The 26,647-nt window shown below is 47.0% G+C and overlaps 1 protein-coding gene across 1 annotated transcript; it reads right to left on the bottom strand.

Moving 5' to 3' along the window:
* Positions 1–11,107: 11,107 nt before the first annotated feature.
* MOGAT2 (monoacylglycerol O-acyltransferase 2) lies at positions 11,108–25,113 on the bottom strand. The gene is made up of 6 exons (XM_032489414.1): positions 24,964–25,113; positions 20,473–20,651; positions 14,866–15,070; positions 14,537–14,711; positions 13,730–13,929; positions 11,108–12,312 (listed from the first exon to the last, which is right to left on the bottom strand). The coding sequence occupies exons 1-6, from the start codon at positions 25,052–25,054 to the stop codon at positions 12,158–12,160; spliced, it is 1,005 nt and encodes a 334-aa protein (XP_032345305.1). The 5' UTR covers positions 25,055–25,113; the 3' UTR covers positions 11,108–12,157.
* Between the last annotated feature and the right edge of the window lie 1,534 nt (positions 25,114–26,647).

The raw sequence follows: 26,647 nt of genomic DNA, 5'->3' as shown, positions 1-26,647 counted from the left end.
TTTACCTACCTCTGCCAGTGCCACACCATTATTTAGTTCTAACATCTGGGAAGGCAAGCCTCCTGGCTCTTCTATCTTCCAAGTTTCCAGGCTCTAATTTACCCTTTATTCCTCCATACATGTTTTAGAATCATCTTAACAAATTCCAAAAGTTCTCTCTTGATATGTTAGAATTCATAGCATGTTGAATCCACTGTTCATTTTGAGGAAACATATATGTGAATAAAATTAATAGAAAGAATAAGTGAATTAAATTCTCAGGTCAAAAAAAAATCTAGCAAAAGAGCAACAAGGAAACACACAAGAAAGCAGAAGGAAGAAAATAGTAAAGATAAAAGCAGAAATTAATGAGATAGACATTTCCACTTATTAAGTGGGAAAATTTCACTTAATAAGTGAAAATTTTGATTTCTAAGAAAATGAAATAATGTAGTCAAGAATAAAAAGGACAAATCACACGTACACAAAATAAGAAAGTGGGGAAATCATTGAAACAGAGAAATTTAAAAAGTCAGAGAAACTACTTTGCAGTTGTCAATGCAAATAAACTTTTATTCTTTTATAAAATTGATAGTTTCCTAGGAAAATACAGTTTACCAAACTGACCCAATTAAAGATGCACAGGTAAAACAGAACAATTCCATAGAAGAAACAGAGGAATTTCTCCCCAAAATAGCACCAGTTCTAGATGCTTTCACAAAATAATTAAACCGAATCTATAAAGACTAGATAGTCTCAATGCTCCATAAGTTGTTTCAAAGCTTTTAAAATGGAGAAAAACTTCTAATTTTGTTCTCATGTAGCAAGTATCACATTGCTATTTAAACCATTTAAACTCAATTTTTAGAAAGCAGCACAAAAAAGCAAATGATAAACTTTTTGAATTGCTTTGAATACTAAGGCAAAATATTTAAATAAAATGTTAGAAATATTACATTAGAAAATATTAGAAAATAATTCAACATCACATTACCAAATACTATGAAAAAGAGGGATTAGGGGCACTACTAACATAGTACATCAGATGAATAGATTTAAAAAGAAAATCATATGGTTATTTCAATAGATGCTGAAAAGGCTCTTGACCAAACTCACTACAGACTACAATTGATGAGTATCTTCTTAATGTGATCAAATACACGTACTTTGTTCCCAAAGTTAGAGTCTGACTTAATGGGGAAATGCTAGGGGCAGTCCACTGAGATCAGCAGTAAACAAAGAAGCCCTCTGCTACTCAGCATTGTACTAGACGCATTAGGCGAAGCAGTGAGAGAAGAGAACTCAACAAGAGGCATAAGAATTGGGGAGAAAAGGAGTGAATCTAATCTTTGCAGGTGATACGACTGTGAACCTGGGGAGCTCTAAAAGGATTTTATATCTGTCTTCATTTTTACCCTTTTGGGCATTGTTCATTTCTTGGTGTACATCCAGGTTTTTATTTGGTATCATATTCTATCTGCTTGAAGAACTTCCTTTAATGTTTATTATAGCACAAGCCTGCTGGGAATGAATGCTTTTGGCTTTTGTTTGTCTAAAAACACCTGCATTTTCACCTTAAATTTTGAAAAATATTTTCACTGGGTAGAGAACTTGGAGTTGACAACTTTTTTTCCCTCTCAGCTCCTTAAAGATGTAGTTCTAATCTTTGTTCCTCTGTATATAATGTATATTTTGATCTGGTTGTCAAACAGATTTTCACTTTACTTTTGGTTTTTAGCAGCTTTAACATAATGGATCTAAATTAAAAAAAAAAACAAAAAAAACTATCCTGTTGAGAGTTCCTGTGTTCTAGGATCTCTGGTTTCATATCTTTCATTATTTCTGGAAAATGTTCAGCCTGTCTCTTTAAACGTTTTTTTTCTGCTCTGTTATCTCTTCTTCTTACAGGATTTCAATAACTTTAATATTACACTGTTCATTATTTTACTACAGGTCTTGAATGTTCTGGTCTGACTGTAAACAGGACAGTGTAGTATTGATGAAAGAAGGGACAAATCATCAATGGAACAGAACAGAGTCCTAAAATAGGCCCACATGAATATCATCAACTCATCTTTGACAAAGGAACAAAGGCAGTACTGTGGAGAAATGATAGTCTTTTCAATAAGTGGTACTGGAATAATGAGGAATTCACATGTAAAAAAATATGAATCTAGGTACAGACCCTTTGCAAAAATTAACTCAAAATGCATCACAGACTTAAATATAAAATGCAAAACTATACAACTCCTAGAAAATAACAAAGGAGAAAAACCTAGATGACCTTGGGACAACAGAGTACATCTCTGGGTTCTGGAACAGCAGAACATCTACGGACATAAAAACGAATCTAGTCACAGACTTTACACCCTTCACGAAAAATATCTCAAAATGAGTCAGACCTAAATGTAAAATGCAAAACTATAAAACTCCTAGGTGGTAACAGGAGAAATCTAGGTGACCTTGGAAATGGTGATCCCTTTTTAGATACAACACCAAAGACACAATTACTGAAAGAAAAAAATGACAAAGTAGACTTCATTAAATTAAACTTTAAATTAAATTCCACTTTCCAAAGACACTGTCAAGAGAATGAGAAGACAAACCACAGACCTGGAGAAAATATTTGCAAAAGGCATATCTAAAAAAGGAACATTACACAAAATAAACAAAAAACTCTTAAAACTCAAGAATAAGAAAATGAACAAACAGATTAATAAATAGGTAAAAGGCCTGAGCAGACACTTCCCCCAGAGATTTGCAGATGGCAAATCAGCATATGGAAAGATGCTCCACATCCTATCTCATTAGGGAACTGCAAATTAAAACAACAATGACATACCTCTACACACCTGTTAGAATGGCCACAATCCAGAACACTGACATCACCAAATGCTGGCAAGGATGGGGAGTAACAGGAACTCTCATTCATTGCTGTTGGGATTGCAAAATGGTACAGTCATGGTGGAAGACAGTTTGGCAGTTTTTTACAAAAGTAAACATACTCATTTACAATGCAATAATCTTAAAGTCATGCTTCTTCATATTTACTTGAATGACTAGAAAATGTATGTCCATCAAAAACCTGTACAAGAGTGTTCACAGCAGTTTTATTTATTCTTGCCCAAACGGGGAAGCAACCAGGATTTCCTTCAGTAGCTGAATGCTAAATGAATTGTGGTACATCCAAACAATGAAATATTACTTAGTGCTAAAAAGAAATGAGATATCAAGTCATGAAAAAACACGGAGGAATCTTAAATGCATATTACTAAATGAAAGAAGCCAATCTGAAAAGTCTACATACTGAATGATTCCAGCTGTATAGTATTGTAAAAACGGCAAAACCATGGAGATGGTAAAAAGATCAATGGTTGCCAGGGGTTAGGGTGGAGGGAAGGATGAATGTGCAAAGGGCAGTGAGACTATTCTGTAGGATACTATAATGGTGGATTCATGTTATTATACATTTGTCAAAATTCATAGAGTGTAAAACACCAAAAGTGAACACTAGTGTAGACTATGGACTTTGAATGATGATGTGTCCATGTAGGTTCCTCAGTCATAATAAATTTTCTGCTCTGGTGCAGGATTTTGATAGTGGGGGAGACTGTGTGCATGTGGGGGCGAGGGTATATGATAACTCTCTGTACTTTCTGCTCAATTTTGCTGTGAACATATAACTGCTCTAAAAATTAAAGTCTATTAAAAATACATGCATAAAACAGTCTATTTAAAAATTAACAAAATTTCCACGATACTTAGCACTAAATAGCAGTAAATGTTTATCATTCCCTGTAATGTCTGTGGGTCAGGAATTCAGGAATGGCTAGCTGGGTGCTTCTGCTTCAAGGTCTCACATGCAGTTGCAGTCAAGATGTCAGCCAGGGTTGCAGTTATTTGAAAGTCTGACTGGGGCTGGAGGAGCCACCTCTAATTTGGGCCACTCATATGGCTGATAGCAGGAGTCCTCGGTTCCTCATCATTTGGAACTGAGATTGTCTGAGTATCCTCACAACACAGTGGCTGGTTTCCCCAGAGTGAGATCCAAGGGAGAGCAAGATGAAGCCTCAATGTCTTTTCTGACCTGGCTTCAAAAGTCACACGCCATCATTTTCACAGCATCCTATTGGTTACACAGTTCAGCTCTAGGCAGTGTAGGAGAGGACCACACAGGACTAGGCATACCAGGATGTCAAGATAGTTGTGGGCCATGCAATGTTTTCCAAATATATCAGCAGAAAGTTATTCTTGGTATTTGCCTAGATTCTTTAAATCTCTGCTGTATCTATAGTTGTCTCTCCTACTACCCTAAAATTGTTGATATGTGATTTCTTTCTTTTTTGTGTTTTGTTTGTTTGTTTATTTGTTTCTGGATGACTCTGTCAGAGATTTGTCTATTTTAAAGAAGCAGCTTTTGGATTTTTTGACAGTCTCTAACATACAGTTCTTTTCAGATTCAATTAACTTGTTATTTTCTTTATTATTTTTCCCCTTTCTACTTTCTTTATGTTTGCTCTAGATAGTCTCTAACTTCTTGAATCTAATCAATAGAGTATTTTTAATCTTTCTTTGTTTCCAAAGTATGTATTTAGGTGATTAATTTCCCTGTGAATATTGTTTTTAGCTGTAGCCTATGGAATCTGATATGTAATATTTTCATTAATTTTAGCACTGAATATTTCCTAATATACACTATAAATTCCTTTATATTTATGAATTATTCGGAAGTATTTTTCCTTTTTTAATTCTAAATATGTGGAGATATGTGATTATCTTGTATTAGTGGCTCCTAAATCATTGCACTGTCATCAGTGATTTGTATAAGTCTTCGGTATCTGCTTATGTTTATTTTGTGACCTACTATGTGCTCAATTTTTATATGTTCTAAGTAAGTTTGAAAAGAATGTGTATCTTCTAATTGTTGGATGCAGGGTGCAGGGTGCAGGATCAACCTTATTAATTATTTAAATCTTCTACACTCCTAACAACATTTATGTGTTTATCAGTTACTTAGATGTGTTTAAAAAAAACAAAAAACTCTCTCTAATAATGATGATGGATTTCTGCATTCCTTTTTAAGATTCTACCAAGTTTTGCTCTATTTATTTTGAAGTTATATTGGTAGAGGCAAACCATCATATATATTTCTGGTAAATTGTTTCTTTTATTTTTATGTGATGATCATTTTATCTCCAATAAATCTTTTTGTCTTAAGATCAATTTTGTCTGATATCAATATGGTGTTACCAACTTCCTTTTGATTAGAACTTACCTACTACATCCTTTTCCATCATTTTCCATATTTCTGTGTATTGTGTTTTAAATATGTCTCCTGCAAACAATGTATAGTTGCATTTTGCTTTGCTTTGTGTTTTCCTCCAATCTGACCTTCTGTGTCTTGTAACTGGAAAGTTTTGATCAGTTATATCTACTTCAGTCACTAATATATTTGGAAATAATCTGACCAACTTATATTCTATTTTCTACTTGCCATGTGTCTTCTTTGCTTATTTTTACCACTTTTTCTGGCTTTATTAAAGTTTTCTATATTCCCTTTTCTTTTCTCTCAACGTGCATCTTTATGTTAATAAACATTTTTGTGTTAATAAGTTAATCAATTTGTCTATTCTCCTTACAAACAACTAAGGACTTTGAAACACTTTTAACTCTGATTGATCACTGCCTCCTATCTTACATGATTTTATTTTTCAGTATCTTGGTTCCACACTGTTTTCATGTACCTGAAATTAGTTCAAACATGTCCAGATCCACATGCTCAAGTGACTAAAAGACTAAACAGAGATCCCAGAGCAGTAATTCAAACAAGAGAGAAGTGTATTTCTTTCTTATGTAACAATCCAGAGGCAGGCAAGTGGTCCAAGGCTGCTGGGAGAGCTCAGCCTTAGGAGGTCACCTCAGATAGGACCTGACTCACTGAGGCTAACGTGGAAGCTAACTTGGAAGGGAAGGCACATTGGGAAGGAGGAGGGCCAGGACTCACCTGCCCAGGACAAGATGCTCTTCAGGCTCCTGCCTTCCCCAGCTAGTGGTCCAGGGGCAGATCATGGCTCCTAATTTACATACATTTGCATACATAACTTTCCCTGATGAAGAATCTGAGGCTTCCAGAGAATGAATAGTATTTGTGTAATAAGCATATGTTTAACTTTATAAGAAACTGCCAAAAAGTCTTCTAAAATGTATCATATTGAAAAACTTAAAGAGTTACTTTAAATTTCACAACATAAATCAAATTTTTCTGCTCCTGTCCTTTGATTCCCAGGTTGGTAGTTAGGAGATCACACTCACAACGCCAAGTGCTCAGACTTCGCAGTCAGGTGTGACTTCAAATCCTCACTCCAAATTTCAAAAACCACTTAAAATTTGAGTGACTTGGGATAACTGAGTTAACCTTTCTGAGCCTCATATTGGGATTAATTCTTCATATATACATGATGTACCAGGGTGGGTTCTCCAGGAAATGGATTCTGAGATGGTGATTAGCCTGCAGGATGTTAGGGAGAGCCCTTGGGGTCAACACCTGGAAGAGGAAGGAAGGCAGTGGAGCTGCGCAGAGGGAGAAGTCGAACTGAAATATCCCATCAGAGTTGTCCTGATTTAAGCTGAAGAGGCTAAGCCTTACTTCCCGCCTGGATCTGTCTTGGCATCTGTTGCTCCTATGGAGGCAGCTCTGCAGCTGGGGCCACGCGTGCTTCCTCGAAGTTGCATCTGGGTGGTGCTTCCTCGTGTCCACGTCACAAGGCAGAGTGGAAAGAGCTCTGGCTGAGAGCTGAGACCAGTCCTGTGTTGGCCCCTTTCAACATAATTTACTTTTTTTTTTTTTTTTTCAGATGGGGAGGCCCCTTTTGATCCTGAATCATTGACATTTACTGATAGTGAGTTGGGAAGCCAAATAAAAAAAGACGGGCAGGACCCCGAGGCAGGGCCACTACTCTCTTGCCAGCACCATCCAGTTCCCTGGCCCAGGGGCTCTATCTCACTTTTTTGCCTCAGAAACAGCTTACTTCTAGTAAAGTGGAACTTACCCCTAAAATTCTATTGGTTTCCTGAGCTAACCCCTGATTGGTCCATTTATAGTACTTCATTTGCATGAAGTTCACTCCTGATTGGTTATTTCTCTCCCTCCTGATTGGTCCATTTCTACAAAGCTTGTTCCTAATTAGTCAAATTTTGTTATACCTTATTTGCATATGATGTTGCAAAGTGTAAACTGGAAGCCTATAAAAGCCTGTGTAAACCTACAGCCTGGCTCCAGAGCTTGGAGTGTTAACTCCTCTGGACCCACTGGCTAAGTAAACCTGAGTTCTCCAACTCTCCGAGTGCTGCTTGTTCTCTTGGCCAGATCCAGGTTGCTGTCACAACTGAGCTGTAAAACGTTTTTCTGCAACATTTCGACCAGGGTTTGCTGTTTTTGTCTTTTCAGAGCACCTTTTAAAGGGGCTGCTAGAGGGGCCTTCCTGCCTGTCTATTTCTAGTCATTCTCTACAATGGGTGGAGCTAGACAAACATGACACCAGTTCAACTGGTTGAAAAGGGAAATGCTCAGGTCAGTTTACTGGCAGTAAGTGAGAGGAAGACACAGAATCTAAGAAAAGTCAAAAAATAACTTGTGATGGATACAAACTCTCACAGGTCTTTCCAAACCATTTCCTGGCATTTATAAGGGGAAGTGGTGAGGAAGAGTGTTCATTGATTGAACACTCATTTATGGATGAACCATTAACAGGTGAAGAAACCTGCACTCTGAGAGGGGAGAGGACTTGAACTGCATGGGGTCCCACACGCAGCAAATGGGGAGGGGGCACTGTATGCCTGGTTAACTCTTAGCTTCCTACCATTTTCAAGTACCCTTCTGCCCAGTTTGAGACCAGACCAGGCAGGTGAGAGCAGCATGTGATAGCTGCCTGGGCAGGGGAACTTCATATTGGGACCAGGATTCCAGAGAGGACTCTAACCTCTCTGACATGAACAACTTTTATTATGAAACGCTCACTGTGTGTGTCACAGCAATAATATGTGTGAAGCATCCACTTGGACCCTAGTACGCGGTAGGTTCTCAGCAAGTGGTTCAGGGGTCTGACTCTGCCCTTCCCTGGGGTCACTAAGACAGACACCCAGGTCAGCCCAAGGCATCCGCTGTCCCTGTGACCCACCCATTGCCCACTCCAGCTCAAGCACCTCCCAGGGCTCCTCCCTACTTGACTCCTTCACTGGACATTAGTTCCCCCAGACAGAGGCCAAGCATTGTCAGGGACCCGTCTGCCTTGTGCCTCCTCTATCTCAGTAGAAGTGTGCTGCACAGAGGTGTAAACCTCAGCCCCCTGTTCCCTAAACCTCACCTTGACCCTGACCCTCGGCAGTAAGCTCACCGGCTGTGCTCTGCCCTCTCCTCCTCTCTGCCTTTGCTGGCTCAGCAGCTCCCATCCTCCCGCCTCTGCTCCTCCTGAACCTAGCAAAGTCCAGTCCCCCTGAGACGTGGAGCCCAGGTCCCATGGCTGCTGGCAGTGCTGTGCTGGCTGACCCTGTTCCACCCGCAATCATCAGGCAGTGCCAGACAGGCTGGGCCCCAGGCCCTTTGTCCCCTGTGGGCGGTGATGGCCTAGAACTTCTCCCAGGTCAAAGGGCAGCCTGATTTCCAGAGGAGACTCCAGCTCTCCCATCCCTGAGGGCCTCTGACCTTCTCCACCAGGCCTGGCTGGTCCTGTGGTCCTCAGGCTGCCTGAGCCTGCACGTGTCAAGAGGGAGATCTTGTCAGGAGGGAGATCTCCCCACACAGGGCAAGGCCCCCTCAGGCCGGCTGGGAGCCCTGAGGGGTGGCAGGTGGCAGGTGCTGTGTACTAACTGAACCCTTGCCAGTGCAGCTCCTGGCTCGCTGTATCAATGGGGAGGCCACTGCTTAACAAACTCCCCAATCTCAGCATGTAACACAGTAAACGGATGTTTTTGTTCACACAAAGTCCAGCGAGGACATTCCTATCTGGGTAACTGTCTAGGCAGCCCTCCTCTGAGATCAGGCTCCCTGCTCCCATCTTGTGTGGCTGATGTTTTCAACATGGGGCTTCCAAGGATGCAATGAATGAGGGGCAGTCCCCTTCCCTCTGGCCACTCAAGTCTCTCCCCATCCCCCCATCTCCTCTCCTGGAGCCCAAAGTTTGATGGTCACCTTGCCCTCCACCCCAGCCAAGCCAGGGATCAAGGCCATCATTCCCACCTCTGACCTTTGCTCAAACCTTTATCCCACCCACGTGGGGACCTGCTTTATGACCAGCTCAGCCTCTGTCCTCCAGGCAGGCTGCCTTGTGCAGCATCCCCAGCGCTGGGGTTGCCCAAGGCAGCCTCTGAGGGCTCATCCACTGTTGCTGTGGAAATGGCCTAAAGGCCCCCAGTCATCTCGCCTCCTGGTATCACACCCTCGTATGGAGTATGGGCTGGACTTAGTGTCTAGCATCAAACCCATAGGATAAGGAGGCAGAATCGATGGTCAGTGACTCAGAGGCTAGGTCAGAGAAGGCAGTGTGGCTTTTCTGTCTCTCTTTCTATCTTTCTGTCCCTATCTGTCTGTCTGTCTCTCTTGCTCTCTCTCTCTCTCTCTCCCTCCCTCATGATTCACCTATTCTGGGATAAGCTACGTCATTGGCAATTGGTATCCATGTGGAGAGGTCCACATGTGGGAGTACAAAGTCTTCTGCCAGCTGCTTGGTGGGTGAGCTTGGGAGCAGAGCCTCCAGCTCCACTCAAGGCTCTGAGACGTAGCCCCGGCGACACTTTGGCTGCCTCCTCCTGAGACGCCTGGGCTCCAACCCTCAGCACAGCCACTCCCAGATCCTGACCCTCAGATACTGTGAGACAGTAAATGTCAGCAGTTTAAAGTAGCTAAGTTTTGGAGAATTTGCTCCAGAGCAACAGAGAACCAATCAAATCACCTGAAGGGAAGTCCCAGTCTCTCCTGTCACCTCTGCCCAGGCCCAGCATGTCTGCCCGGAGAGGAGGTGCCATGTGAGAGCCATTGCTGCAACTCCTTACGTCACTGGGGAGGCTGAGGCGCCAGGCCCTGTGTGGGGGCTGGGGGCACAAGGATGTGGTCTGGGCCTCAGGGTTCCCAGGCCCTTGGGACTTAGGAGTCCACTCACCCTAATGGCCACGGCCCTTTCATCCCCAAGCTAGCCCACCAAAGGGGTACTCAAGTGTGATTCAGGCCAGTGGGGCAGGAGAGCAGGGTTGAGGGTGGCTGGGGTGTGCTGAAGTTTGACAAAGGAGGTGGACATCCTTTGTTTGACCAGGTCCAAGAGAAAGAGCATCCAGGGAAAGGGATCAGCACATCCCGGGACGCAGCATGTGTGAGAGCAGGATAGGCCGAAAAGAACCACCCAGCCAACCCACAGAAGTGTGGACGTAATTAATCCTCAGTGTCTCAGCCATGAAGGTCTGCAGTGGTTCATCGCCCAGCAATAGAAAACGCAACGGGCAGGTACTTCTCTCCTCAGGCAACTGTTGCCCTTCCTGCAGGGACTGCCCTCCTGCCACATCCTCCATTCTTCTGGGGTTGGAAATCATCACTCCTTCTCTGAACACCGCCACTCTTTATTCCCACCTCTCTTGTGAGCCTACAGCACACTGTCCCATAGGGTAATAACCGGCCTTCATAAGACGCTGGACACATTTATGACCTGACTTAATTACTCATACCACCACCCCCTCAGCCGCCCATTCCAGACTGGATGTAGATGGGCTGATTATCTCATGATATTGTCTATTTTACTCACAAAACCTGAGCTAGATATTGTGATCCTTATTTCTCCAATGACAAAACTCAGGTTTGGAGGTGATGTAATAACTTGTCCAGGATCACTGAAATGGAGTGAACTTGGCTTGAACCCAGAATAGACTCTCAAAATTGCCCCCACTGGTAGTTATAGCTGGGATCTCTCCTGGAGGGAAGAGATCTCACTTTCCCACTGGAGGTGAGGGGCATTCACAGTAGTGGTTGGACCCAGTCATCCTGTCCCTTCACTAATAACACGTCTCAGACCCAGGATCCCAGAATTCTTCTCATCAGGGCACCTGTCCCCATCTCCCCACCCTGAGACACATAGAACCATACACTCCTCATGTTTGGTCTTCGTTCTCTGTGCTGATCTGCCGTGTCTTCACATATCCTCCCCTTTCTCTCCTACAGGACAGGGCAGAGGTGGTAAGTTCCAGTTAATGGGTCAGGAGGAAAGAAGCAACATGCCGTTCTCTGCCCATCTGATTCACCATCTGGGAAAGGGAGACAGGGATGCAGGGCCAGGCTGGGGTTCAAGGTAAGTCTTAGACCAGCCTTCCTACTTAGGGGTGGAGAGGAAGAGAAGAAGACTGAAATCGAATTGTTTCATTTGTTGAACTGACATTTATCGAGGTCCTTTTCTGTGCAAAGTCAGGGAATGAAACAACAAAGGATGAGGAGGAGCTGCCTCATGGAGTTCTCAACCCATGTGAAGTCAGAACTGAGACTCAGGTCATCTTAGTCAGTCGGGGAAACTGACGCTCAGAGGGAGGGCGAAGAGGTCTGTCCACATCATTCAGCCACAGACACAGCACAGTTCTTCTTACCCACCTTCCAGGCACCTCTGGCGGCCGGTCCCAGGGCTCAGAGGACTCAGAAACTCAAAGTCACCCAGGGGAGTGCGGGGGCTTCATGAGCACACCCTCCTCTCCAGCTCAGGGAGGGGGAGCTGGGACGGGCAGAATACAGGGTGAGGGAGCTGGTAGGAGAAAGCTGGAGCTGGTGGCTTCTTTTGTTCCGTCATCAAGGCAGAGGAAGAAAAACCTGCTAATCGATTGCTGCTCTTTGTCCTGCTCATCGAGTGACAGGACCAGAAGCACAGAGACCCCAGCAGCTCTCCCGTCTCTAGATGCACAGACCAAGGAGAGGGCCCCTTGCAGAGGAGTCACAGCACGAGGGCACATCACTGATGTCAGAGTCAGGTCTCCTCCGCCACGTTCTCAGCTGTGACTCGGGGCCTGGCGTGCGTTGGAATTGCAGGAGTCAGTGAAGGCTCTGGAGATGGGTTCGACATACACCTCCAGGAAGCCTTCTGGGATCACAGCCCCTCCCTCTCTGCTCCCTAGTGCCAGCTCTGCCCCTCAGGGCGGCCCCCCTGTGGGGAGGCGCTCAGCAGAACTCCAAGTGTTGGTCGATGGGGACGTTGTACTTGAGCTTGTGGGCTTCGAAGAGGTTGCTCAGCTCCTGGAGGTAGCGCTGGTGCAGCCTGTCCACCTCCTCCTGCGAGGGGTGCGGTGTCTTCTGCACCTCGATGGGCGTCCCCACTGCAAGACACGAGGTGGGTGGTGGCCCAGAGCGGGAACCACCGGAGTCCTGGAGCCCTTGGGGCAGGTGTGCACCCTGTGGCCATACCTATAGGACAGTACCCTTACTGCCTCCCTTTCAATTCAGTTTTTGGTGATGCACCCAAGATGTTAGGACAACTGCAAGATTGTGAAATAATAACACCCCCAGCTGGCATTGCCTCCTGTCAGGGAACATGCTAGGTGCTTTACACGACTAACGCCTTCAATCCTCCTAACAATCCTGTGGGGACAGAACCTGCTACTATTCCCGTCTGTAGGGGAGGCAATAAGGCTCAGGTAGGTTAAGTAACTAGTTCACGGTCACGCAGCCAGGAAGAATCAGTGCCAGGTTTTAAACCCTGGAGATGTGCCCTCAACCTCCAGGACCTCGGGTTCTGGGCGCTCAGATGCCGTGATTAGAGGTGCCTGGATCTCTGGGAGGAGGCAGGCCCACAGCCCAAGCAGCTCTTCTCCCCGCCTCCCCCTCCATGCTCACCCGCAGGGCCCCCTATCTTCCTCCCTCCTCTGGGTGTCCCGGGCTCAGCTGCCCTGCCTTCTGCTCTTGGCAATGGCTCTGGAGGCAGCAGCAGTGTGAACATTCATGAAAACACTGCCACACAACCCAGGGAAAGTTCTGGTGTAGGGGGCTGACCAAGTCAGTACTCAACCAAGTATGGACTGGGTGGTTGGAGATGAACAGACCCAACCCTGCAAGCTTTGCCAGAGGAACCTAGTTGGAATCCAGGAAGAAAGCAAAGGAGATGCCCAAACAGCTGCTGTACATGGTGCCCCGTCCACGCATGAAGTCCCTGCTCATTAGTCACAGGAAAATCCCTCAGGCTCTAATTGAAGGCCTGTCGGTGCTACTTTACACACAATTCTAACAGACCTAAAATGCCCTTCCCTTGTATCTGCCTTCTCCGATAAGCCTTATTAGCTCCTCTGGGTCAGAATTAAACCCTCCTTCTGTGGCATAATAAAAAGTCACACAGATCCTGATTTAAACCTCACCTCTGTTACTCTCGGGTAGTGTGATCCTTTGGGAGTTATTTAACTTTTCTGAGTCTCAGTTTACCATCCATGAAATGGGGACGATAGGCCCCGTCTCTGTGGTTGTTGGGATAACTGAGTTGCTACGTGTAAGGGAGCCAGTGCAGTGCCTGGTACACAGCAGGTGCTCAGTCATCAGTAGTGACTTGTCCTTTGTGCGTCTGTAAACAGTTCCCATCCCAGATGCCTTACATCCGGGTCCTCTGCCTGTGTGTCTGTTTCCCAGTGTAGATGTGAGCTCCACGAGGGCAAGGATGTGCCTGGCCCACGTCCAAAGCCCCTTGCAGCACACAGCCCGGGCCCCTTGCCCTGTAGCCTACCCGCTCCGGCCCGGGTCTTGGCTCACCCACAGTGGTGATGGGCCGGCGGTAGGGCAGAAGACCAAAGCTGTACTGGAAGACACCACGGCCATGGAAGAGCGGGAAGGAGACTCCCATGATCTTCTGTAGTCGATTCTGAATCCAGCGCAACCAGGAGCCAGGAGAGTTCTCATACTGGTCAAATAGGTCATTGTCCCCAAAGGAGAAGATTGGCACCAGAGATGCCCTGGAGGGAGACAGGAGAGGGCATGTGGGAATTGCCAGCCGGTCCCCTAGCTTCCTGCAAGCAGAGCACAGAGCCCTGGGCTGGAAGTGGGAGGCCCCGCGTGTCTCCCAGTCCTGCCATGGCCTCCCTTTGTGACTGTGGGCAGGTCCTGGCTCTTCTCAGGGCCACCACCTCCCACTTGTACCATGACAGGCAGACCAGAATGCTTCAGAGGGTCCTCCCAGATGTAAAAGTTTTGTAGTCTTCCCCGAAAAACTTCTCCTCCCCTTACTACCTTGTATTCGTCAAAGGTGCTTCAAGGTAGAGGAATAAGTCTAAGCTCTGCCCCAAACTCCACTCTCCCAGATCGGGTAAGTTTCAGATCTAATGCCAGCTCTGGGGAATATGACCCCTCACACCTAGTCCCTTTGATCACCAACTCTCCCTTCTGATTCTTTTCTGAGTATTTGGTCACAAGATAGTACAGCTCTTGCCAAGTTATAATCCTCACTGTGAATCAATTGGCAATATCCCGCCAAAATACACTCTGTATTAGTGTCTGCTGCCTTCCCAACTAAAAGCAGCACTTGTCACTCTCCAGGTGCACTGAGAGCCCTCTACCCAATACCCGTGCATCAGGGCAAGTCTGATGAAGCCCTTGCGGTTCCGCAGCAACAGCATGTTGGATCCGGGTCTGGCATTCAGTGCCTCCTGGGCACCCCCTACAATGACACCCAGCAGATTGCCGCCTCCCTTCCTGCTCAGAATGTGAGCACCACTCTCCTTGTCTGATGAGATGAGCCCTGGGGAGAGAGGAAGGTGGTCAGGTATGGGGTTAGGGGGCAGGGGCTATGGGGGAGGGTGTGTCCTGGTCTTCATTCCCTTCCTCAGCTGGGAGGTCTCTGAGGACTGGGACTGAGTCATCTTCCTGGGCTACTCAGGGTTGGGAAGACTCACCCCCTGACATGATGTAATCCCTGAAGAAGGGGGCCCTGAACCACAAGTTCAGCATCATCAGATGGGGGCGAATGCCAGGGAACAGCGAGGAAAAGCCGGTGCTCTCAGTGCACAGATTGATAAAAGCTCCGATCGCCAGGATCCCATGGGGGTGGAAGCCAGCAAGGTAGTTCTGGGAGGGGTCCAGCTCAGCGGTCTTGACCAGCTGTAGGGACAGCAACCTGGTGAATCTGGGCTGGACCTCATGCTTACCCTTACTCTGCCACTCACCATTGTGACCTTGGGCAAGTTGCTGGCCCTCTCTGAGCCTCAGGTTCTTATGATGATGGAGATATAGGGTGCGAATACACCCAGTGAGACCATGGTGCCAGGTGTCTCAGACTTGTGCTGGCTTCATTCAAATCACTTCCCTCCCTGGCTTTTCATTTATCAATTGGGGACTTTTGGTCCTGTCCCACCTACCTCCCAGGACTGCTGAGAATCTCAGGTCCGACAGTGCCCTGGAATTACCTAGACTACAGGACAGGGTAATCATAATAGTTACATTGATTTGTAATGGATAGGGTTTGTATACCATCAAGGGCCACCCGGGGGCGCCACCACGCCCAAAGAGCCCCATTTAAACAAAACCCCAAGTAAGAAAAACTGGTTGGGGCACTCTTTCCACTCTGGCTCAGCTCAGGGGCCTGGCTGCCCACCCTCAGAGTAGCCTGGTGGGACCCAAGGGACAGTAATGGGAGTCGGAGCCTGTTTGCCCTACCCAGGCTGAAGAGCCTCAGACAGTCCTGTCCTTGACCTAGACTTGGTCTCTGCAGACCCCCACCTCCCGGTATACCCTCTGGTGACCCGTTGACCCTTTGTAGAAAGGCTGCGGGGACTATAGGTGGGGGGACCATTGCCTCCCAGATGAAGAGAGTCCTCTTCCACTCATGCAGCAGGAACTTACTGGCTATGAAAATGAGAACAAGCAGAGAGATTTCGGGTTATTCTCATTGGGAAAGCTGCTTCTTCAGGAATATGTTTCTTTAAAAACATATCTGGCTCCCTGCACGGAAGCACTTGCTTATGAATTCCCTTTCTCAGCTAATGGGAAGGTAATTTTGTACAATTGCCATAAAGGCAACAAGACAGTATCTATCACAATTGGAAAATGTACCTGATCTTTTAACCCTGCCACTGCACCACTGAGGCATTCAGCTACTGAATTTCTCACATTTGTGCAAAATGATATTGGACAAGATTATTAACAGAGTGTCTCTTTTGATAATATCAAAATTTGGCAGGCAGAAGTCCTAAATATTTCTCCAAAGAAGACATCCAGATGGCCAACAGGCATAACATCACTAACTGTTAGAGAAATGCAAATCAAAACTACAATGAGGTACCACTTCACATGAGTGAGAACGGCCATCATTAAAAATTCTACAAATAATGAATACTGCAGAGGGTGTGGAGAAAAGGGAACCCTCCTACACTGTTGGTGGGAATGAAAATTGGTACAGCCAGTATGGAGGACAGTATGAAAGTTTCTTAAAAAATTAAAAACAGACTTACCATATGATCCATCAATCCCACTCCTGCGCATATATCTGGAGAAAACTATAATTCGAAAAGACACCTGCACCCCAGTGTTCACAGCAGCACTATTTACAATAGCCAAGACATGGAAGCAACCTAAATGTCCATCAACAGATGACAGATAAAGAAGTTGTAGTATATATATATAATACAATACTACTCAGCCATAAAAAAGAATAAAATAATGCCATTTACAGCAACATGGATGGACCTGGAGATTGTCATTCCAAGTGACTAAGCCAGAAAAAGAAAGAAAAATGCTATATGATATCGCTTATATGTGGAATGTTAGAAAAAAACCCAGAAGACACAAAAGAACTTATTCACAAAACAGAAACAGACTCACAGACCTAGAGAACAAACTTATGGTTACCAGGGGGCAAGGGGATGGGAAGGGATAAATTGGGACTTTGAGATTTGCCGATACTAACTACTATATATAAAATAAACAACAAGTTTCTACTGTATAGCACAGGGAACTATATTCAATATCTTATAGTAACCTATAATGAAAAAGAATATGAAAAGGAATATATGTATGTATATGTATAATTGAAACATTATGCTGTGTACCAGAAATTTACCCAACATTGTAAACTGACTATAATTCAATATAAAAGAATGCATATGAAAAAAAACTTGGCATCCGTTCAAATGTCCATCAACTGGGCCCATTTAGACATATCATGGACACTGTGTAGCCATAAGGACATACAAGCAGCCCTCCATGTCCTGGCGGGGGAAGACAGCCCCGACCACTCGTCAGGGGAAAAAGCAGGGGCAAGACAATGCATGCAGAATGTCACCAACTGTGCCCAGAGGGGAACATACATGAACTGCTATGCAGTTCAGCAAACACTGGTCATCACCGTTGCCTCTAGGGAAGGAACTGGGGAGACGGGTGGTGAAGTGGGACAGGGACATTTCACTACATTCTCTTGTCCTTTTTGAATTTTGAACAAGAATGTATCACCTATTTTAAATGAACAGTGAATGAATAAATGAATGAAATGAATAAAATAAATGGAAAAAATGAGTGCGGGAATGATTATCCCTTAATAAAGAAGCATTTGTATATAGAAAAATATCCTGGTGAGTGAGAGGGTCCATGCCTGGGCAGGTGTGCCAATATTTGCACCTGCATCTACATGTGCGGGTCCAGCGTGCACACTGATGGGACCACCACTGTTCTGTGAGGCCAGGTCTTTGCTTCCCAGATGTGGTCTCACTGCTGCCTTTCTGTGCTGCCTCTTCTAGGTATCCCTGTGCCCAAGCGATATCAGGCCATCATGTGAGGGCCATGGGAGTAGAGACCACCTGTCTGAGGCATCCCTGGTCCCAGTGCAGGCCTGGAACAGAGGAGATGCTCTGGAAGGACCAGGGAATGAAGGAAGGAAAGAATGGACTCGTGAATGGATGAGGTTAATGCAGCTGCCTCAGGAGGAAGCCCTGCCCAAGGCAGAGGTAGGACTCCTGGGAGGTGACGGGAGACCCGCCCTGCCCCTTGTGCAGAAAGACCTGTCACAGGCAGACCCTCCCATAATGAAGGAGCCACGGCAGGAGGAAGTGAGCATCTGTCCGAGGGCTGTGTCAGCTGGAGTTCTGTCCTGGGTAGGGGGCTGGCTTCCTGAGGTCCAGTGACTCAGACTAAGAGACCCCAGTGTACTGGGAGGTGGGGGCTGGGAGAAGGGCACGAAGTCCCTAGTGATGCCTGCAAGTGTGGGTGACAGGGTCATGGCACAAAAGAGGCAGCCTTGGCCTGGGAGGAGGAGAGGGAAGGAAGGGAATTTAGAATCTCAAAGTTCAGAAGTCCTGAGCTAAAGATGAGGGCCTCTGCCTGTGACATGCCCATGGCTCCTCTCGGGACCCAGCAAGCACTGCTTGTCTTTGCTGACAAGGTCCTGGGAGGACACCCTGTAGAGGAAGCAGACATGGGGAGCAGGGAAGAGGGTCTCTACCTGGGTCCTTCAGATTAGCTCAGCAACACCCATCACCCCTCATGAGATGGGAGCCTCTGCTAGTCAACTTCCTGCTGCCCCGCCCCATCCCACCCTTGCCCTTTGGCCAGGAGGCCCCACTCACTGTGTGCTAACGGCTCCTGCACATCAGTTGTTGCCCAGCATTGCTAGTCCTTGCTGGGTCCCGGGACTCTCAGAAGGGAGCAAGGCAGGAGCTCTGACCCTGCTGCTGAGTCCCCGTGACTTGGTCAGGCTATTAGCCCTCTCTGAGTCTGCCTCCTCCACTCCCTATCCCTTAACCAGCTGGGGACCTAATTCCTGGAGGGCCAGGAAGACTTGGGGCTCCAAGATGGGGTGGGAGAGGCCATGCAAGTTTGAAAGTCAGAGCAGCAAGACTCTTGGCAATCAGAGTCCTCCCAGACCCACAGCCATGCCCAAGTCTCCCCAGAGTCCCCAGTGATCCAGTAAAATAACAGTAGCTATTAGTTTACTGAGAACCTACAAGGTACTTTACCTGCTGTCTCATTGAATCCACACAATCCAATAATGTATGTGGCATCATCACCACTTTACCTGTGGGACAACTGAGGTTCAGAGACACTGTATAACTCACCCAAGGTCACACAGCTGATCTGTTGAAGAACTGGTATTAGAATCTAGTCTGTCTAGTTCCAGAAACCAGACTCTATACAGGTTTCTGTCTTGTTTCCAGAGGAGGGCCACTGCCCATGTCTGGCACCTCTCTGTGTCTCCATTGCCTTCCCCTTCCTATCTGGTCAATAAACCATCCCTGTCCAGCTGTTCACATCAAAGGGTCTGTCTATGATATAGGAAAGGAGCTGAAAGATCAGTCATTCAAATCAGGGATTCTGTTCCACTAAGGACTGAACTTTGGGTTCAGGGTAAATTCTCTAAAATGGCCATGAGCTGCCCTGAGTCAGAGAGTCAGAGATTCAAAGGCACTCAGAGTAGGAGGGATCAGTGTGCTCATGGGATGCATGGGGAAACTGACATTCAAAGTGGGGCAAGGCCTTGTCCAAGGATGCATAACATACCAGAGTTAGGGGCAGGATACAGAACTTGAGAAACAGGTCAAGGCCCTCTCAACTGCCCTTTAAACAGACTTAATGTATAAACTTTAAAACCAGTAAAAGAACTTACTGTGTGACCTTGATCACATCTTTATCCCTCTCTGAGGGTTAGTCTCCTCATCTTATGAAGTATAGGGCTAGATGGTCTCCGGACATGACTTTAATACCTGCACCCCCAAGCATGGCTGCTGAGTGGTTTACACCTGTATACAAATGTATGTGTGCCACATTCTATGGCCCACAGAGCTCCTTCAAATCCAGTTCATTCATCAGGCCTCATGATGGCCCCACATTCTTGCAGATGGAAAATCATGACCAGACAAGTTGGACTGGTCCCCAGGCTACATAATGGTGGTGAGGTGGGAAGCCGCATAAAAAAGACTGGCAGGACCCCCAGGCAGGGCCACTAACTCTACTGCCAGCACCATCCGGTACCCTGGCCCAGCAGCTCTATCTCACTTTTTGCCTCTGAAAGGCCTTACTTCTAGGAAAGTGGAACTTACCCCTAAAATTCTATTGGTTCCCTGAGCTCACTCTTGATTGGCCCATTTGTAGTATTTTATTTGCATGGAGCTCACTCCTGATTGGTTATTTCTCTCCCTCCTGATTGGTCCATTTCTACGAAGCTTGTTCCTAATTAGTCAACTTTTGTTATACCTTATTTGCATATGATGTTGCAAAGTGTAAACTGGCAGCCTGTAAAAGCCTGTGTAAACCTACAGCCAGGGTCCAGAGCTTAGAGTGTTAACTCCTCTGGGCCTGCTGGTGTTATAAACCTGAGTTCTCCAAGTCTCCGAGTGCTACTTGGTCTCTCACCCAGATGCAGGTTGCTGTCACAACTGAGCTGTCACACACTTTTCTGCAACAGTGGAAGCCTGGTTCCTGCCTCCCAGCCCAGTACTCTGCTTACTGCACACATGCTGGCACTTCCCCATGGGGCACTATAGTCCTGGCCACCCTCAGCCAGCCCCATTACTCACTGAGATGGGGAAATAGTCCTTCATGTACTTCCACACGACCCAGCGTCTTAAGGCCTCGATGCGCCTGCCCCCCTGCCATGGCTTGTCTCGGTCCAGGGACCACCAGGCTGCGTATAGGACACTGAAGAACCAGAATCTTGTGAACAGGAGGCCTATGAAGACCACAATGCAGATCTCAGCTGAGGAGGGAAACAAGAGCCGTAAGTGGTCAGAGGTGTAAAGGAAGGAACCCTCCCCCTCTGCCTGGCACCAGCAGCACCGTCCTGTCCAGCCCCGCCTCCAGGAGGAAGAGATTCACCACCTGTGCCTTCAAGAAGGAGGGAATGCGGTCCACCCAGTGTCACACTGGGAGCATGGGTTTGAGGCCCCTTTTCCCCACTGTACCAGGCTGCCTCATTCACTCTGCTCTTCCCCCTCCGCCTCCCTCTCTGTCCAGTAAAGCAGTCTGCACTCACCAGGTGCTCAGTAAATGCCTGGTGGGGAAGTCACTGGATGAACTGCTTCTAGTTTCCATCCTTTGGGACCTCAGAGAAGACAGAGACATTCTTTCTGCCCAGCCCTCTTTCTGTCCACTCTCTGCCCTTCTTTCAAAGATAAATCTGGTCCTATCTCCCCTCTAATTAAAGTCTCTCATGGCTTTCTCATAACGTTGAGGCACAGCCCAAGCAACTCAGCCTGGCTTTTAGGCTCCCCATGGCTGGCCCATATCCCCTCCTGCTCCAGCCTCTCTGGCCTCCACGTACCCTGCACCCCGGCCACAGGAGCTGCTTCTTATGAAACACGGAGTTCCTTTAATCTCTTAGCTTTTGCCCAGTCTATTCCTCTGCCTGCCATGCTCTTTCCTGCTGAAGGAGGGAGGAGGAGGAGGCCAACCGCTGCCTGGCCCGTGGGTCAGGGGTGCAGCAGGGCTAGGACCAGGCCCCAGTGAGGAATTCCCTTCTGACCTACGATTCCTAGTTCCCATTACAGGCTAATCCCAGCTTCAGCTCAGGGTCAGGGGTCTTTGGGGCTGAACCTAATCTGATGCCAATGGAGCCTCATTCTCAGAGAACATTGCTCCCTCCCCATCCCATTCACTCCATTTCACACCATGCACTCAAAATCTTAAAGAGGGTTAATTTCCACTTGTGTTCCATTTGAGAGTAGGGTAGACTGGCCTGTCATTGCTGGCTGGCACCTAAAAGGAGGAGAATTTTGACTCAGTCTGAACAGTGATAATATTCATAAGCCAAATGAAGGAGGTTGGGGCTCACAGATGTTCACTGTACACAGAGCACCTAAGATGTGCCCGGTGCTGGTGGTGCAGCCGTGAACAACAGACAGAAATTCCTGCCCTCATGGAACTGACTTCCAGCGTTGTGTTTGGGGCACTCTGTTTTGTTTTTTTAAATTTTATGGTGGTAAAAAATACATAGCATAAACTTTATCATCTGAACCACTTTTAAGTGTACGGTTCAGAGGCATTAAATTCATTCACATCGTTGTGTAATCATCCCCACTGTCCATCTCCAGAACTCTTTTGATCTTCCCAAACCAAACCTCTGTACCCATTAAACAATAACCCTCATGTCCCCCTCCCCCAGCCCCTGCCAACTACCGTTCTCTTTTCTGTCTCTATGGATTTGATTAGTCTAGGAACCTGGTATGAAAGGAATCACACAGTATTTGTCTTTTGTGACTGGCTTATTTCACTTAGCAGTGTCCTCAAGGTTCATCCATGTTGTAGCATGTGTCAGAAATTCCTCCCCTTTTATGGCTGAGTAACATCCCATTGTGTGTATTTGCCACATTTAGTCTATCCATTCTCTGTCAGTGGACCAATGGACACTTGGGTTGCTTCCACATTTTCACTTTATTTTTAAATGCTATTTAATTAGTTGCTAATAGTGAAAAATGAGGAAGATGCACAGACAAACCCAGACACTGGGCGTCTCCTGATCGTCTGGAAGAAATGGCAGCCCTGAGTCACTACGCTCTTGGGCAGCTCCCTCCTCCAGGTATTTCCCCTCATTCCCAGACCTGCTGGCCAGTGGCTGCTGGAACCCATTTTTCTCTCACATCAGCCTTTCGATTCCTGGAAGAGGAGGGGAAGGACTGTCAACTACTTATGGATTGGTCACCTCTTTGTTTGCCTTTAATATTCCTTGTCTTAAATACTTTCAGTAAAAAATTTGAAAGAGAAAGCTGCATAAGAGTGGGAATAAAATGCCACCCTTTGCACAATAAAGCACATGTCCACATATCTGGATGCACGTGTATAAGGGTGGAAAGACCCCTGCAGATCTGGAGGGAGGAGGCAGGTGCCAGGAGATAAGGATGGTGGATAATTGAGTTAGATTGTATTCATTTACTAATTTAAATTTACATATTTAAATGCTAAAAAATAAGAAAGAGAAAAAGAACGCCAGCTAGTGCTCTCAGCCCTTGGGCAAATCTAAAGTCCATGTGGGTCCCTCCTATTTTCAGAAAACCAGCTGTAGAGAATAAAACCAAGTTGTTACTGGTGGCTGCCTGGAGGGCAGGATTTAGGGAAGTCTTTCACTTTGGGGATACGCATTTTGTTTGAATGTGTTACAATAGCCTATGTTAGTTTTTCAGTCAGGAAAGAAAAAAGGTTAGAAAAACTCAAACAAGAGGCACTTGCACTTGACAGAAAGACCTCCGCCCACCCCACCATCTCCCTCAGACGGAGCTCACCACTCAACTCCTGTCAGTAGGCAAAACTCAAACTCGGGGGTCTTTTCAGTCATTCAAGAAGGGAGACTTCTTTCCCCTTATTACACCAAGAGGGAAAAATGTAAAACCCCACTTTACAGAGGCCCAGAAAAGGTATGCAAATCACTAAGGTCACACAGCAAGCCAGTAGAATGGAAATTGGTATTCAGTTCTATTTTTGGCTCCATCCTGCTCCCAGTCTTCAATCATTCAACAAAGATGTATCCACTCTAACTCTTCTAGGAGCTGGAGATGCAGATGAGAACAACACCAACTATTTGATGGAGTTTGGCTTCCTGTGAGTGTGTGTTACAGAGGAGAGGGAAGAACAGAGTAAACAGGTAACTCATCGGAAATTATTTGGTTCTGGGCCCTGAGTCCTTGGTGACAGGTCCTAGGTGACTTGTCTGGCCTCTTCTTTGCCCCTCCCTAAAATGCCTCCTCTATGTCCAGCGTGACCAGCTGTTCCCTAAATGTGCAGTGTTTACTCCCCCACTGGAGGCCCTTACTCACCTGCCAGCCTTTAATCCTGCCCTGTGGACCCAACTCCCAAGAATCTCTTGAAAGGGGCCCCTTCTTTCCACCACTGCCAGCTTCCCTAGATCAGGATAAGTAATTTTTTTTCTTAAAGAGACAGACTGTAAATAGTTTAGATGTTGCTGCCCAAGGGGCAAATGGGAGGTTGTTACATAGGCACACTATCATTTAAATTATGCAACCATGTAAAAACCATTCTTGACTCATGAGTTGAAAAATACAAAAGCAATCAGTAGGCTGGATTTGCCCCATGAAGTTAATTTGGGGACCCTGATGTAGATTGTGACTGCTCTACCCCATCAGTCTACCCCCTACACCCCAAACACAGTGCATCATCTGACTGCAACCACAGTGACCTGTACCAGACAGATCCGACCTTGTCACTTCCCTACCGAAAGCCCTCCTGGGACTCCCCTTTCCCTCAGGACAAGGTGTAAAAGCTCCTTCTCCTGGCACCAGAGGGCCCAGCTCCCTTTTCTCAGCGGCTCCAGGCCCAGGGTTACTTGGCTTCTCTGTGCTGTTTCTGACACTCCCAGCACCCCCCTACCCACCGGGGCTGGACTGAAGCTGAGCACAGCCAGTCAAGCTCAAGCTTGCAAATCTTACCCAAGGCTAGCTGAGCACGATGTCCCTCAACCCCGAGGATCATCAGGCCACAGCCCACAGGGCTCTGGGTCCCCAGTGCCCTTTGTCCAGGCGCCAGCCATCTTGCAGCTCCCCCTGGGGGTAGCCCTCCCTCCCCATGCTCTCACCCCCCCCCCCCACACCCTCTCCTCTCTCTCCCCACTCTGCCTTCTTCCCTTTCTTCCTTTGGCAGTGGGAGGAGCCCAGACCTACAGCCTTGGGCATTTAAGACAATTAGCTTCTTTGCCCCTCAGTATCATGGGGTTAAACCAAGGATATTTGAAACGTTTAACGACCCTCAGGACAGAAACGCAGATCAAGGGATGCTAGGGGCAGGGTCCTGGAGAGCCTGCTTTGCTGGGGGTGGATGCTTTAGCTGCAAAACTGCAAGGAGTATGTGGTGTGTGTGTGTATGCATGTCGGTGTGTGTTTGTGTGAAATGTCTGCAGACCAGCCTGTACAAAATATGTCCACAGTTTAATACCAGGATACTGGTATCTGTGTACTGGCTCAACACCAGCCCTGGGGGAGCAGTTCCTACTGGGTCTGCTGTCGACAGAGGAGATGAAGTATCCATCCCATGGTCTCCCTTCCACCCAGCCCAGCCAGCCTTACCCATGGCCAAAAAGCAGAAGACCCACTGCAGGACTGCCAAGGTCTGCAGCCTGCGCTCCCAGGGCACGAACAGGGGCGCGAACTGCACCATGCTGGCTCCTCTGCTAGCCCCGGAGGCTTCTCTGAGCTCTGCTGTGGTCTAAGGCACCTACTGGTTTTTGTTGCTGCCGGAAGTTGAGTAAGCATTAGTGGTGGGGGAGGAGGATGCCCCACCCCACCGAGCCCAGCCCAAGGCCTCACTGCCTCTGCCCTGGTAGGGACCTCTTTCCTAGGAGAAAACTTTGAACCCGCCAGCCCTGGAACCAGCTAAAGGAAGGAGGAAGAGAAGAACATCTGCCTCCTCAGGCAGTGCCTTATCTGCCAGGGGTCCTTCCTCTGCTTGCTTGAATCTGGCCCTTCACTTGGTAGGTGGAGCCCCAAGTATAGTGCAGTCCTCTCCTCTTCCCACCACCCAACCACCTGGCTGCAATAATTGTCTCCTTTCTCTGCTGTGTCCACTGTCCCCCTCCACAAATACGCAGTAATGACTCACATCTAAAAATTCCTGCCCCCACCATCTCCTCCACCTCCTGCCCTATTCCTCAGCTCACCTGCCCAGCAAAACCCTTGGAAAAGAGTCTGCATTCCACATGCCCTTGCTCTCCTGTTCTGTCCTCCCTCCTCCAGACTAAAGATGCCACTGTCCCATGGAATGCCCTTGACAAGTTCACCCGTGGCCACCATGGTGCTAAATCCAGTGGTCAGTTCTGGAATCTCATCCTGACCTCTCAGTGGCCTTAGACACAGTTGATCACTCCCTCCTCCTTGAAACCACTTGGCCTGTGGACACCACACTCTTCTGGTTTCCTTCCTACTTCTCTGGCTGCTCCTGGGTCTCCGTTGTGGCTTCTATCTTTCATCAGACTAAGTGTCTGAGTGCCTCCTGCCCCTCAGTCCCTGGACCCTCCCCCAATTTCTCTACATTTTTTCTCCCTCAGATCTCATCCAGGCTCATGGCCTTGGAGTCTGTCTGTATGATGAAGACTTCCAAACTGCACCTCCAGCCCTGACTTCCCCCTGGGGCTCCAGACTTCAATATCCAGGTGACTACTCGACATCTTCCCTGAAAGCCTGCTCGGCACCTCCATCAGGTGTGTCGAAAACTGAACTTGACTTCCCCTCACCTGCCCATGCCCGCCTCTCCTCTGCTCTTTGTCATCTCAGGAAAGGGGACTCCAGTGGCGAGGGTACTCAGGCCAAAACCTTGGAGTCACACTAGAGTCTTTCTGTCCCCTTCCGTCCACCTCTGTCAGTTCTCCTAAACCTCTTCTTTTAAATGTCCACTTTGAATTGGAGCATATTAAACATAGAATAAAAGGCACAAACCCAATGTGTAGTGATGCATTGTCACTGAGTGAATATACTCATGTGACCTCCACTCTGGTGGACAAATAGAACCTGACTAGCACCCAAGTCCTTGCCCATCACTCCTCTCCGCCTCGAAGCTCACACCAGCCTCTTCTCTGCTTTGAACTTTATAAAATATGAGTTTCACACAATATACTCTTTTTGGGACTGGCTCTTTGGCTCAAGATTGTATTTTTGAGAGTCACCCAAATTGTGTGCTTTTGTAGTATGTTTGTTGTCAGTGCCATATAGGACTTCACTGTGTGAATACGTCACAATTCATCTATTTTACTTCGGG

The sequence above is a fragment of the Camelus ferus genome, chromosome 10 (assembly GCF_009834535.1).
Source record: "Camelus ferus isolate YT-003-E chromosome 10, BCGSAC_Cfer_1.0, whole genome shotgun sequence".
NCBI lineage: Eukaryota > Metazoa > Chordata > Mammalia > Artiodactyla > Camelidae > Camelus > Camelus ferus.
This window is presented reverse-complemented; position numbering and strand designations above follow the sequence as displayed.